Below are 12,442 nucleotides of genomic sequence, written 5' to 3' on the forward strand. Positions count from 1 at the left end.
AGAGCCTGCAGGCTCGGCTGCTGCGCCCGTTTACCCGATGACCTGATTTGCTTTATTTCTGCTGTGTTTTGTCTAAAGCCACGCTATCCAAAATGAATTTATAACAGCGAGAGCTGGCGTGGAGAGCTGGCTGGGCTTCATGCTGCCGTACTCGGGGTCATGAAGGCTGATTCCTGAGGGCTGTGGGGTCCCACTGGTGCTGCCCCCAGCCCCGTTTCTCTGGGCTCAGACCTGGCTGAGGCACTGCTGCTCTGAGGGCATTTTGCACCCAGCAGCCCAGGACAGGATGGGCACTGTTTGATGCCTGCTGTGGCTGTTACACCAGGAAATTGAACTCATTCTGCTGGAATTTTTTTCACCCTCCCTCTCAAAGCAGCAGCTGTTTGGGGGTTGGCTGTGCCAGTTCAACCACAGCCACGCTGCTGCCTCTGCTTTCCTTTGGCTTTTCTTCTGCCTGACTCAGGATCGTTAAGCATTAACCTTAAAATAGCCACTCTTTTTGCAGTTGATATCATTAATCTCATGTGTGTGCGTTCCTCCCCCATGCTTTGAGCTCTCCCTGCTGCTGCCCTGTTCCTGGGGCACAAGGAAGCTCTCAGCAAAGCCCAAAGGGAGCAGAGCGCTCTGTCCCAGCTCTGCACAGCTCTGCCCACCCACAGCTCCCGCTGTGTTGGTTTTGGGGCTGCATTCTGCTGCCTCCCAGCAACTGCCACCGGTGCTGTTATTTAAGCAGTGGCAAGGTTCAAGCTAATAATTAGAGAAAGTGGATGGCTTGCACAGTTTCCGATTACTTTTCTCCTCTCCTCGGTGAGATCTAAGCTCTCTATTGAGTTCTCTCAGTGGTCGAGGCAGGGGAGAGTTTTAAATAGAATTCAATCCCTTTTGCATCACTTTTGTGGCTGCAGAGCTCGTGTTGAAATGCCTGATCTGTGCGGGGCAGGTTGGGGCTGTGGGTTGTTCTGTGGTTGCTCCAGGCCATGCCATGCTCTGCACACACTCAGCACAGCCCTGCTGCAACACGGTCACAGCTCGGCGCACGCAGCCGAAAGGAGAGCATTGCAAAGATGGGCGTTTTGCTGGAAGGAAGGGGATGCGCGGGGCCTTTTGCTGCGGCTTTGGCCACCGAGCTAACGACGCTGTGGCCTGCGTGTGGGTGGCAGGAGGGTCTTTGTCCCCAAAAGCCACCCTGGCGCGGCGCTGCCTGCAGCCCTGCAGACAGGTTTCGCCGTATCCAAGCACAGATCTGTGGTTTGTTCCTCCTGGCTGTTGCTACAGGAGCCCAGCGTGCCCGGGCAGCTCCTGCGGGGCCTGCGTTGCAACACGGGCGGGAAGGGAGCCGCGTTTATCTCGTGCATCGGCGCGGCTCACGGCAGTGCGTGCACGCACGGGGAGCTGCGGCGGGGGCATCCGGCCCTGCCTGGTTTTGAGGTGGGGAAAACGGCTCGGCTTTTTGTGCCACGGCCTCGCCGCCGGCCGGGCGCACGGAAGGGATGGAGCTCGGGCTGCATCGCGCGTTGCGCGATGAATGAAGGCAGGCTCGTAGCGGGGATCCCGGCGTGAGAGCGGGCAGCCGGCACCGGGGGGGCCCTTCTGCATCCGGGTGCGTCCCCCCGAGGTCACTCCCACCCCGCACTCCCCTCTGCGCTCACACCGCCGCTTCTCTCCCTCCGCATCCTCCGGCCCTGGACGAGCATCCCCCCTCCCACCGCCGCCCTACAAGAGCCCGTTCCCTCCCCTCTCCCTCCCATTGAGCTTCGGCGGCGTCGGGCCGAGCGTTACCGGCCCCCCCCCCGCACCCCAACCCGCGGAGGGCGGGGAGGGAGCGCGGAGGGAGCGCGGAGAGGGGCGGGAGCGGCCGCGCGGAGGCGCAGAGCGGCCCCGCAGCTCCGCAGCCCCGAAGCCCGGCAACAAAGAGCGCAGCGCTCCGCTCCTCCCCGGGATGTAGGGCCCTCCGTGCCCCGCTCCCGGCCCCGCAGCCCTCCATGCCCCCGCGCTGAGCCCGTTCCGCATCGCCATGGGGAAATCCAACAGCAAGTTGAAGCCTGAAGTTGTGGAGGAGCTGACCAGGAAAACGTACTGTGAGTGCATAGCGGGGCCTGACCGCGGTGTGAAGGGGAAGGGGGGGAGGCAGCGCGGCTCTGGATGTGGGGTCGGAGGGGTGGATGGGGGGGGGGGAGCGCCGGTTGCGCCCCGCGGATGCTCGCGGGGTTGCGGGTACCGCGGCGGGGCCGGCCCCTCCCGCAGCGCGCAGGCTCAGCCCCGGCTTTGTTGCGAGAATTCCTCGCTGAGCCGGGAAGGAGGAGGGAGAAAACATGGAGAGGGACGGGCGGGCAGGCAGGGCAGCGCGGGGCTCTCCCGTGAACGCTGCGCTCCGCGGCCTATTGCTCAGCATCCGGGACCGCATCCTGCTCCCTGCTGGCCGCCGTGTTGCCCCGAACCCCCCGGCCCCGCTCCGCAGCCCCGCACGTTCTGACCCCCCCCGGGCGGCGCTGCCCCCCCGGCTCCCGAACTTCGGTGCGTTTCTCGGCGGTTCCTTTGTCGTTTCGCTCCGAGCCCCGCGCCACGGGTGTCTGCTTTAACGTCCTGCTCCCCGAGCCAGCGCCTTTCCCCTCGGATCCCCCCCTATAACCTCACTCTCGCAGCCGATGCCCGATCCGCTTTGAGCAAAACGCCTTTAATTTGTTCCCTTTTGAGGGATGTACCGTCGAAACAAAGGCTCCGGTGCTCCCAGTTCCTCTCCCCGCTCACTCCCCTTTAGCTTTAAGCGGAGAACCGGCTCCGTGCCCCGCCAGACCTGCGAGCGTTCCCGCTGTCATTGCTGCAGTCCCACGGCAGCGCTTACCCAAAAAGGCAATAGATGAGGATGCAGCGAGTTCTCCCATACGGAGAGGAGGCATCGCTGGTGCATTGCACACCCCCGCGCGGGGCTGCTCCTGTCAGTGTGCAGAGGGAGGGGGGCAGGGTGGGGGCACAGCTCAGCTCCGAGAGCAGCGGTGCTGCATTGGGCATTTTGCACTGCTCTGTGCTCGTGTCCGTGCTGGGAAGGTGCTGCCCCGCAGGGCACACAGGCTGCAGGTCCTGCTGCCACCCGTTGTAGTGACTGCACGTCCCCTCTGCTGGATGAGGCCGGCACAGGGTTGTGGCCTCGTGGCTCCATTCCCAACTTTCTGCACCTCCTGGGTGTCCTCCCCTTCCCACTCACCTCCCCAGAAGCCACCTGTCCTCATAGAATAGCCTGGGTTGAAAAGGACCATCATGATCATCTGATTTCAACCCCCCTGCTGTGGGAAGGTTCGCCAGCCACCAGACCAGGCTGCCCAGAAGTAGCCTGTGAAGCCTCCTCCGAGGTGCACTGCGCGTGTCCCCAAGCAGGACAGCACATGGCTGTGCTTCACACAGCGTCCCAACACCCCCCAGCAGTGCATGGTGCCATCGGCTGCAGCCATCCCTAAAGCCAGGCTCAGTTTGTTGAGCTCATTCCACTGCTCGTGTCTGGACGGAATTTTGCCGAGTGCTTCTTCACTTGGACAGCTGTAGGCAGGGAGCTGATGGTGGGGAAATGCTTTTGTCCCAGGGATGTGCCCATGGTGTTGAGAGCTGTGGCTGCAGTACAGTCGGGATTTCTCCCCTAGTGGGATTTCCTTCTGTTGCATCATCTTCTGTTTGCCCGAGCTGTGCTGACCCATCTCCAGGTGCCCACACACCAGTGCTATGGGGGGAACCAGAGAGGGCTCAGCCCTCCTGGCAGCCCAAGTCCCATCCATGGGAGGAGCCAGCATCGAATAATAATGAATAATAAATTATGTAATTCTTTGTGCTTCCACGGAGCCTTTCATCCAAAAGATCTTGAAGTGCTTTATCGTCATGGCGGTGGCTCTCAGTGCTGCACTGAGTGTCCCAGGAGGTGTTGGTGGGGCTCCAGGAGCCACTGTCCTGTCAGGAATCATAGAATCATGGAATCATAGAATGGCCTGGGTTGAAAACAACCACAACGCTCATCTGGTTTCAACCCTACTGCTATGTGCAGGGTCACCAACCAGCAGACCAGGCTGCCCAGAGCCACATCCAGCCTGGCCTTGATTGCCTCCAGGGATGGGGCATCCAGGGATGTGGGTGTGTGGTTGGTCTGCTCACAGCATGGGGGTTAGGAGTGGGATTTGGGAATGCAGGGAGTTGAATTTGTGTGGCTGAGGTCAAAAGGTTCTGCTGTGAAGGTCTTGGGATGCAGGGAAAGTCGTGTCCAAGTACTGAATGCAAGTGGATGAGAGATGATGGCCTTAGGTTGTGGCAGTGAAGGTTCAGGCTGGGTGTTGGGAAACATTTCTCTGAAAGAGCTGCACTGGCACAGCTGCCCAGGGAGCGATGGGATCACCGTCCTGGAGGTGTTCCAGACCCATGGAGATGTGACACTGAGGGATGGTGGGATGGGTTGGGGTTGGAGGTCTTCCCCAAACTTAATGTTTCTCTGGTGCAAAGCATTTGTGTGCAATTGTGGATGCTGCCATGGGCTGCAGCACTTGTGTCCCAGGGACCTTCCATATCCACTCACTGCTCTCTCTTTAGTGGACTTTCGACTCACTCCTGCATTGTCACTTTCTGCTCTTCTACAGCGAGCCACAAAATTGGCTCTGCTGCGTGCCAGTAATGCCTTGAATTAATGGGCATTAGATTCAGAGCAACCTACAAACAGATCGATTTGGAGTTACGGGGTGTGCAGCGGCTGGCTGAATTCTGTGGGAAAAGAGGGAAAATCCTCCAATTTTCAGGCATAGCTCCTCTCTGCCCATTGCCCTGGCTCTGCTCTGCCAAGTGTTGGGGTGTCAGCCCCACCCCCAGCCCCGTGTCCATGGGGGGACGGTGGCTGGTGGCACCTCGGGCCCCTCTGCAATGGCGCTGGGAGCATCACATTTCACAGATCCCCCGACACGTTAATGGATTTGCTTAACCACTGCGCTGACCTTTGCTGCTGCTGTTATAATTAAGGCTGTGAAACAAGAGGCTGCGACAGCATCAAAGGAAGCGGCTGCTCCGGGGAGGGATGCTTTGCGCTCCTTCTGTTCTCAGAGCGATGCTCGTGGGCTCATGTTGTGCCTCCCTGCCTTCCTCAGAGCCAGGGTTACAACCTTATCCCACACAGCCCCCCAGCAGCCCCCCATGGCTCCTCAGTGCGTGGTGCTGTGGGCTCCCTGTGCTGGGGATGGAGCTGACAGGAGCGCCACTCATTCATCCCCATACACAAGGACCATCCTCAGCCCTTCCTCTGCTGCTTTTGTCCCAAACCCAATTTCCAAAGCTTTACATCAGCCCCTTAAATATTTCATAAGGTCTAAAAAGGATTTTAACTGCGTGTTGGTTTTCCCATCCTCGCTGTGGCCCTGCTCAGCCTGCAGCCAGCAGAGCCCGATGGCAGCTGTTGTGAGCAGTGCCAGGCACACACAGTTCCCTCTGCACTTCCCACCTCGCAATAGCAAATGGTGCTGATGACAGTGCTGTGCCCCCAGTGTCCCCGAGGATCCCAGTGCCTGCAGTGTGCATCCAGGGGGAGAGGAGCAGCCTGGCCTCAGAGCTGCCAGGGCTTGGGATGGGGATGTCTCTGGGTGTGGGATGTGGCGGTGCACCTTCCTATGTGTGTCAACCCTTTGGCTCTGGGATGCTGTGGGATGGGTGCCCGCTGGGACTGGGTGCTGCTGGGGTAGTGGGGTGGAAATAGGGGTACACAGGATTTGGATTGGCAGAAGCCCCACTTTCTGGGACAGCCACAGATGTGTCCATGGGGGCAGCTGCTCCATGGGGACCCGCAGCCGCTTTCCCCGCACCATAGTGGAGAGGGTTTCCAGAGCAGCCTGATCCCTGGGCCGAGCCCGAGCCCAGGGGGCAGCAAGACAGCGAGCTCTGCAATGTGTAACCAGGCCATTGGTTACATATTTAATCCAGAATTGTAATGAAAACGAGCCATCAGGGCCAAGCAACCCACATTTCAAAGCGCTGACGTGGGGCAGATGGAAGGACTGCCGTCACTCTGCGATGTCCCCAGGCACCAGCCTGCAGGCCCTGGTGGTGACCCCATAGCCCCATCTATAGGGCTGCACTTGGGCTGGGGGAGCTCTGCTGTGACCTTCCTGATTCCATGCGTAGCAGGAAATGCAGATCCGGGCACGGGGAGAGATCCCTGCTGGTGCCACCGCCTGCTCCGTCACCGATGCGCGCGAACACCGCGATGATGTTGGGAGTGGAGTTCATAGCAGATTTATCCTCAGCCAATTCTTGACGGCGTGTTTCACCACGGTGAGGGGTGGAGCGTTGGGCACAAATTGCAGGGTGTGCTGCAGCTCCGGATTGCTGTGCGCATCACAGCCCGATTCGTTCATGCATGAGCACCCCACAGAGATCCGCATCAGCACCCGATGGGCTCATGCATGAGAGCCCAATTAGCACACGCAGCAGTGCGCAATTAACGCACGTCCGAGCGCCCGGTTGCGTTCTGCCCATAGGGCTCATTTGTGGTTACTGCTGCCACTGGTTCCCATTCGTTTCCACATGAGCACCTGAGCCACTCACCTGAGTGCCCAATTGGTGTGTGCACAAGAGTATGACCTGCTAATCACACTCGTTTACTCCTCGGGGCTCAATAAGGCCTTGCACGAGCGCCCAATAAATGCACGAGAACCAATAGCATCATGCAGGAGCACCCATGCAGTCGGCGTGGCCTCACCAGCATGCTTTGTGCATGAGTGCCCCGTGCCCCACGTGCAGTCCGTCCCCCCTTTGGCTTTTGCACGAGTGCCCATCCAGCACCGTTAATGCCAGTGTGAGAGCCCCATCACGTGTGTGGAGCTGCCACTTTGCTCACAAGTGCACGTGAGCTGTGTGCGTGCTCAGTGTGCAATCTGGGTGCTGTGCTGAGCATCCAGCGGAGGTGAAGGCAGCTTGTCGGTCATCTGGAAGCTGAATGCCGCCTGTGGCTGGAAATAATTAACTCTGCTTTCCTGCTCTGGCAGCAGTGACCCCACTGGGCTCAGGGAGCAGCAGGAGGGGAGAGAAAGGGTCTGTAAGGTGCTGGGGTCTGGATCCCTGCACCTTCTCTTGCATCCCTGTAGTGCTCCATCCCCATTCCTGCCATGGTCCCACCGCGTGGGTATGGCGCGTCCTTGCTGCCCTCACAGCCCTGCAATTAATGGCTGGAGCAATGATTAACCAGAGCTGTTCTTGCTGCAGCAGCAGCTGGGTGGTGGGAAGGGAGGGGGCACACAGAGGGTGGGTGGTGACAGTGCTGTCAGCCGCTGCGTGTGCCATGGGGAGGAGCGGGCAGAGGGGAGGGGGGTTCTGCTGGGTGGGAGGCAGGGCTGGGGGGCTGCGGTGGGTGCTGAGATGGGATGGAGCCATCGATGGGAGCTGAGATGGCACAGAGCCGTTGGGTATGGAGGTGGGGTGGGATGATGGATGTGGAGATGGGATGGTGCCATGAGCACCACGAAGGGGCAGCAGCACTGAAGCTGCCGTACAGCACTGTGCCTCCAGGAGTGCGGCTGCAGCGCTGGGCAGTGCCTCTCCTGGCATTATGGTTCGTCACAAATACCAGCAGTGAGCCTTTACTTGGTGCCTTGCATCCCACAGGATCCCGGGGCACGCCGCATCCATTAAGACTCTGCTTCATGCACTATTTTTCGGTGCTCCATGGGGAGCACCACCCCGGGGCTGTTCTCTGGGTGCTGCAGAGCGGGTTGCTGCTCCACTGGGATGCGCTGCGGGTAATCCCTCGTCCTTGAGCGCCCGGGGTCAAGCCTGCCGTGCTGGATGGCTGCAAATTGATTTGCATCAGCTCAGCATCGCGCCGAGATCGATGCCGGCGGGAGGGAATGAATGCAGCAGTCGGCATGCAGACACTGCGTGTGCTGGGCTGTGTGCAGGGAGCTGCTCAGCACCCCGACGTGCTGAGGATGGAGCGCCCAGACTGGGAGCACGGCGTGTCCCCACTTTGCACAGCCATAGATCCCACAGCATGGATGGTGGTCGCATTCTCCATCTGTGCCTTGCAGAGCATCGCACCCAGAGGGCTGCCCGGCTCTGTCGCCGCAGGTGTAAAGCTCAGAGTGAGGGGGTCCTGCCCTGCAGGATGCAGAAGGCTCCCGGTCGGTGCCTGCAGGCAGTGCCCCGGGCTGGTGGTGCCCTGTGTGTGCCAGGGAGCCGACTCCGTGCGTGTCGTTAGCAGCGTTTCTCCTGTACTAAAAAAAGCACGGATTTAATTGTTTCCTGCTGGAGTTGAAAGGCAGCTCCCGGCACCGAAATAGCGCAGAGGGGGAAGCACAGCCGAGAGCTGCACCACGTCCTCCTCCTCCTCCCCCTGCTGCCCGCAGCAGCACCTGGCAGGCCGGTACCTGCGATCCCCTCCGTGACCCCCAAAATGCCCTCATAATCCATCTCGTGCCACAGCCCCCCATGCCCCCAACCCGCTGCTGAGCATCCCCACGCCCTTCTCCCTGTGCTGCCCACACAGCCAACCCACTGCTGTGACATTGCAGCCCCCTCCTCTCCCCTCTCCAGACCCCCTGCAGCCCCCCAGCCGCTCTGTGCCTTTTGCCAGGCGCGCTGCAAATCCCTCTGATGGAAACCCGTTCTCTTTTATTTGCCTTCCGAGGTAATTGGCATCTCTTGGTGTGCTGGGCTCTCTATTTTTATCAGCTGTTTGCACATTGACACATCCCCGCTCCGCCTCGTTATCCCGGCGCGTTTCAGCCCTCTTGCTTTTCTATTATTACTATTTGGATGCACGAGGCGAGGGAAATGACAATCGGGGTGCTGGCAGCAGGTTCCCTGCTCACGTGCTCCCACGGGGGATATGATGGGATTCTCCATGCCCACGCTGTGCCACAGCCATGCCCACATCTCACTCCATCCCACGTGCTCTGCACGGTTTGGGCACTGGCAGGACAACGGCCCCTTTGCCCACGGCATCCCAGCAGGCATGGGAAGAGCCCAGGAAGGTGCTTGCAGGCCTGGAACTCACTCCTGGGGTGAGCAGAGCATCACTCAGCATTGCGAAAGCACTCCATTCCTATTTTTATTTATTTTGACCTCTTTTTTTTCTTTTTTTTGTTTTTTTGTTTTTCTTTTTTTCTTTTCTTGCAGTTACAGAGAAGGAGGTGCAGCAGTGGTGAGTAGCAGCGTGGCGGTGAGATGCTGGGGGTGCTGGGGGACCCCTCCTGCTTGGAGCTCAGTGCAGGGGCAGGCAGACCTTGGGGTGCATGCAGTTCGTAGGGGAGGACAGCAGCACACAGGGATTTTGGCTCCTCACATCGCACGCACACCGCTCCCTCTGTCTGTGGCTCTGTGCAGTGGTGGCTGCCTTTTCTCCTGCTTAGTCCCCGTAGGGATGCTGGGGCTCTCTGATGTGTACCCCAATGCAGCCCTGAGGGGGCACAGAGTCTCATAGGCAGGGACACCAGGGGCATGGAGGCAGGGCCGCCTCGCGGCAGCGGCTCTCACCCCATCCCCTCCAGCTGCCAAAACGTGCCACCCTAAAAAAGCCACCGTTTCCCTTTCATCTCCCCATCAATCCAGTCAAGGTTTTCTTTCTTTATCGCTTTCTCTCATCCTTCTCCCCCCTCCTGATGAGTCATAGCTGCAGCAGCACGAAGATGTCACCGGCTCTTCACTTTCCCACCTCGCCACCCCCTTCCCCTCCTCCCCCAGCCCTCGGCCCGCTGACAGATCTGGGTGAGGGGTTGTGTAATGTGCTGCACACGGCGGGGTCCCAGCGAGGTCCTCGCTGTCCTCACGCTCAGGGAGCTGCCTGAGCCCTTCCCTGCATCCTGTCAGCGTTGGAGGCGTTGCACCTCCTTGTGGCAATGCTTTGTGGTTCTGTCTTTGGCCATGCTGTCCCAGGAGGTGTAGAAGCTTTGCTACACCCCCAGTTCCTACGAGGAGTTTGCAGATGTGCTCATGCACAAAAGCCCCTGTTCTGCTTCAGCTTACCTGGCTGCAAAGCTGACATCCCAGGGCACTGTGATTACTTTTTGCTGCGGCTTGGCTGCAGCACATGAGCATGGAGCATCAGGCTGTGCTGGCTGGGAGCTGCTGTGCTGGGCTCTCATTCCTGTCCCCATCAAAATCCTCATCCTCATCCCCATATCCGTCCTCATCTCATCCTCATCTCCATTCTCAACCTTACCCTCATCCTCAATATCATCCCCATTCCCATCCTCATCCTCACCCCCAATACCATACCCGTCCCCTTTCCCATCCTTTTGCCCATCTCTATCTCATCCCCATCCTCATTTACATCCCACTCCATCTCCGTCCCCATCCTCAACCTCATTGTCATCCTCATCCCCATCACCATTCCCATCCCCTTTCCCATCCTCCTGCCCATCCCCATCCCACCCCTGTCCCCATTCCCCTGGTCAGTGCTCAACATGGATGTGGCCATGGCACGGTTCCCCATTCTGGGCAGTACTGGGGTTGGCCACCGCTTGGTGTCACTGGTGCCACTTGGTGCCCACTGGGTCCTGAGTTCTAATATTGATGGAATCCTAACCATACTGCTCCCTCCCCAGGTACAAGGGCTTTATCAAGGACTGCCCCAGTGGGCAGCTCGATGCTGCCGGCTTCCAAAAGATCTACAAGCAGTTCTTCCCCTTTGGTGACCCAACCAAATTCGCCACCTTCGTGTTCAATGTCTTTGATGAGAACAAGGCAAGTCAGCACGCTGCAGGCAGGGTGCATGGCCATGGGGCTGCGGTGGGGCACGGTGGGTGCAGTGATACCCCTTGTGTCCCATTCACTCCCTGGTTGCTCTCACTCCTCTGTTCCCCCCCAGGACGGGAGGATTGAGTTCTCAGAGTTCATCCAGGCGCTGTCTGTCACCTCCCGAGGGACGCTGGATGAGAAGCTGAGGTGTAAGTGTTGCCCGTGGGCACCCTGCTTTGGGGTGGCTGTGTGGGGTGCGTGGGGCACAGTGGCCATCTGGTTGTGGCCATGGGAACGGAGCCCCAACGTCTCCACGTGGCTCTTGGCAGGGGCGTTTAAGCTGTACGATTTGGACAACGACGGCTACATCACGAGGAACGAGATGCTGGACATTGTGGATGCCATCTACCAGATGGTGGTAAGCTCTGGGGGTGGGACAGAGTGCAAGTCCCCACCTGGGGACACCGTCCCCATGTCCACCCGTGACTGTGTGCCATCCTGCTGCCATAGGGAAACACTGTGGAGCTTCCCGAGGAGGAAAACACACCAGAGAAGAGGGTGGATCGGATTTTTGCCATGATGGACAAGGTGAGGGCGGTGCGGGGTTGTTTTCCTAGGGGTTGGGGGGCAGTTCTGGGTCCTCACTGCATCTCTGCTCCTTCCCCTCCGCCACCCATCAGGGATCTCAGTTCCACACTACAGCCCCAGGGATGCGCCAGGCACTCAGTGCCCTGCTGCTGTGTGCATGGGGGGCTGTGTGGGGCTGTGCAGGGCGTTGGGTTTGTGTCTCAACACCACTGCCACGTTTTGCAGAACGCAGATGGGAAGCTGACGCTGCAGGAGTTCCAGGAGGGCTCCAAGGCCGACCCCTCTATCGTGCAAGCCCTCTCCCTCTACGATGGGCTCGTATAGTCCCAGGGCCGAGCGGCGGTGAGTCCTGTGGGGGGGGGGGTCTGCTGTGCCCATCCCACTCACCCAGTGCTATCCCCACTTTGGTTTTCCCTCTGTGCTGAGCATCAGAGCATGGGCAGTCCCCCGGGGGAGTGGGGAGGGGATGTTTCCCCCATCCCCATGGGTTTCTCCCGGTGCGTCCCCATCCCGCAGCACATCCCCAGGCTCTGCAGTGCCATAAAACAATAAAAGCTGCCAGGTGGCAGCAGGGCCTGCGGCACGGTGCTGCAAGAACTGCAGAGCAGGCACAGAGGCAGCTGGCGATACAGGACATGGGGATGCTCCAGGGTGACACGATGTTAAATGTTCCCTTTATGTTCTAGCTCATTATCACGCACCCAGCAGCTGGCAGCACAGGGGGGGGCTGTGGCCCACCCTCATGCGAGTCCTCACACGGATTCCCTTTCCTCCTTCCTCTCCCACAGCTTATGGGGAAGATGCTCTCTGTGCCATCCGACCACGCAGCGATGCTTGCCTGCCCCTCTCCGGCCCTCCTCCATGTCCCACGAGCCAAGGATGCAGCGCAGCGCCAGCTCACGCCCCTCTCTGCGCTCCGAACCAACGCCGGTGCCATTTGCCAACTTCTGCTTTTTTCCAACAAAAAACAAAAACCACCCAAAAAAGACCACGGTCTGAGAGGCAGCAAACACCCAAAACTTGGGGGCTGAGGGAACGGCACCGAAGGCAGAGCCCCCCGTGGCCCCGAGCCCCTCTGCTCCTCATTCCTACAGTCTGGGGTCGGACTGCGGATGCGCCTCTCCGGGATGCAGCTGGGGATGGAGCCCACAGGGGCTATAGGGATATA

At 59.5% G+C, this 12,442-nt stretch overlaps 1 protein-coding gene across 2 annotated transcripts; it reads left to right on the top strand.

The window, feature by feature from the left end:
• The first annotated feature begins 1,379 nt into the window (after positions 1-1,379).
• On the top strand, positions 1,380-12,178 carry NCS1 (neuronal calcium sensor 1). 2 transcript variants are annotated; one of them, XM_048966302.1, is made up of 8 exons: positions 1,380-2,078; positions 9,127-9,151; positions 10,554-10,692; positions 10,817-10,895; positions 11,016-11,104; positions 11,197-11,274; positions 11,500-11,616; positions 12,063-12,178. In XM_048966302.1, the coding sequence occupies exons 1-7, from the start codon at positions 2,015-2,017 to the stop codon at positions 11,596-11,598; spliced, it is 573 nt and encodes a 190-aa protein (XP_048822259.1). In that variant the 5' UTR covers positions 1,380-2,014; the 3' UTR covers positions 11,599-11,616; positions 12,063-12,178. The 2 variants fall into 2 exon arrangements, with proteins under 2 accessions (XP_048822259.1, XP_048822258.1); XM_048966301.1 differs by lacking the exon at positions 1,380-2,078 and adding an exon at positions 7,372-9,011.
• The last annotated feature ends 264 nt before the right edge of the window (positions 12,179-12,442 follow it).

The sequence above is a fragment of the Lagopus muta genome, chromosome 19 (assembly GCF_023343835.1).
Source record: "Lagopus muta isolate bLagMut1 chromosome 19, bLagMut1 primary, whole genome shotgun sequence".
NCBI lineage: Eukaryota > Metazoa > Chordata > Aves > Galliformes > Phasianidae > Lagopus > Lagopus muta.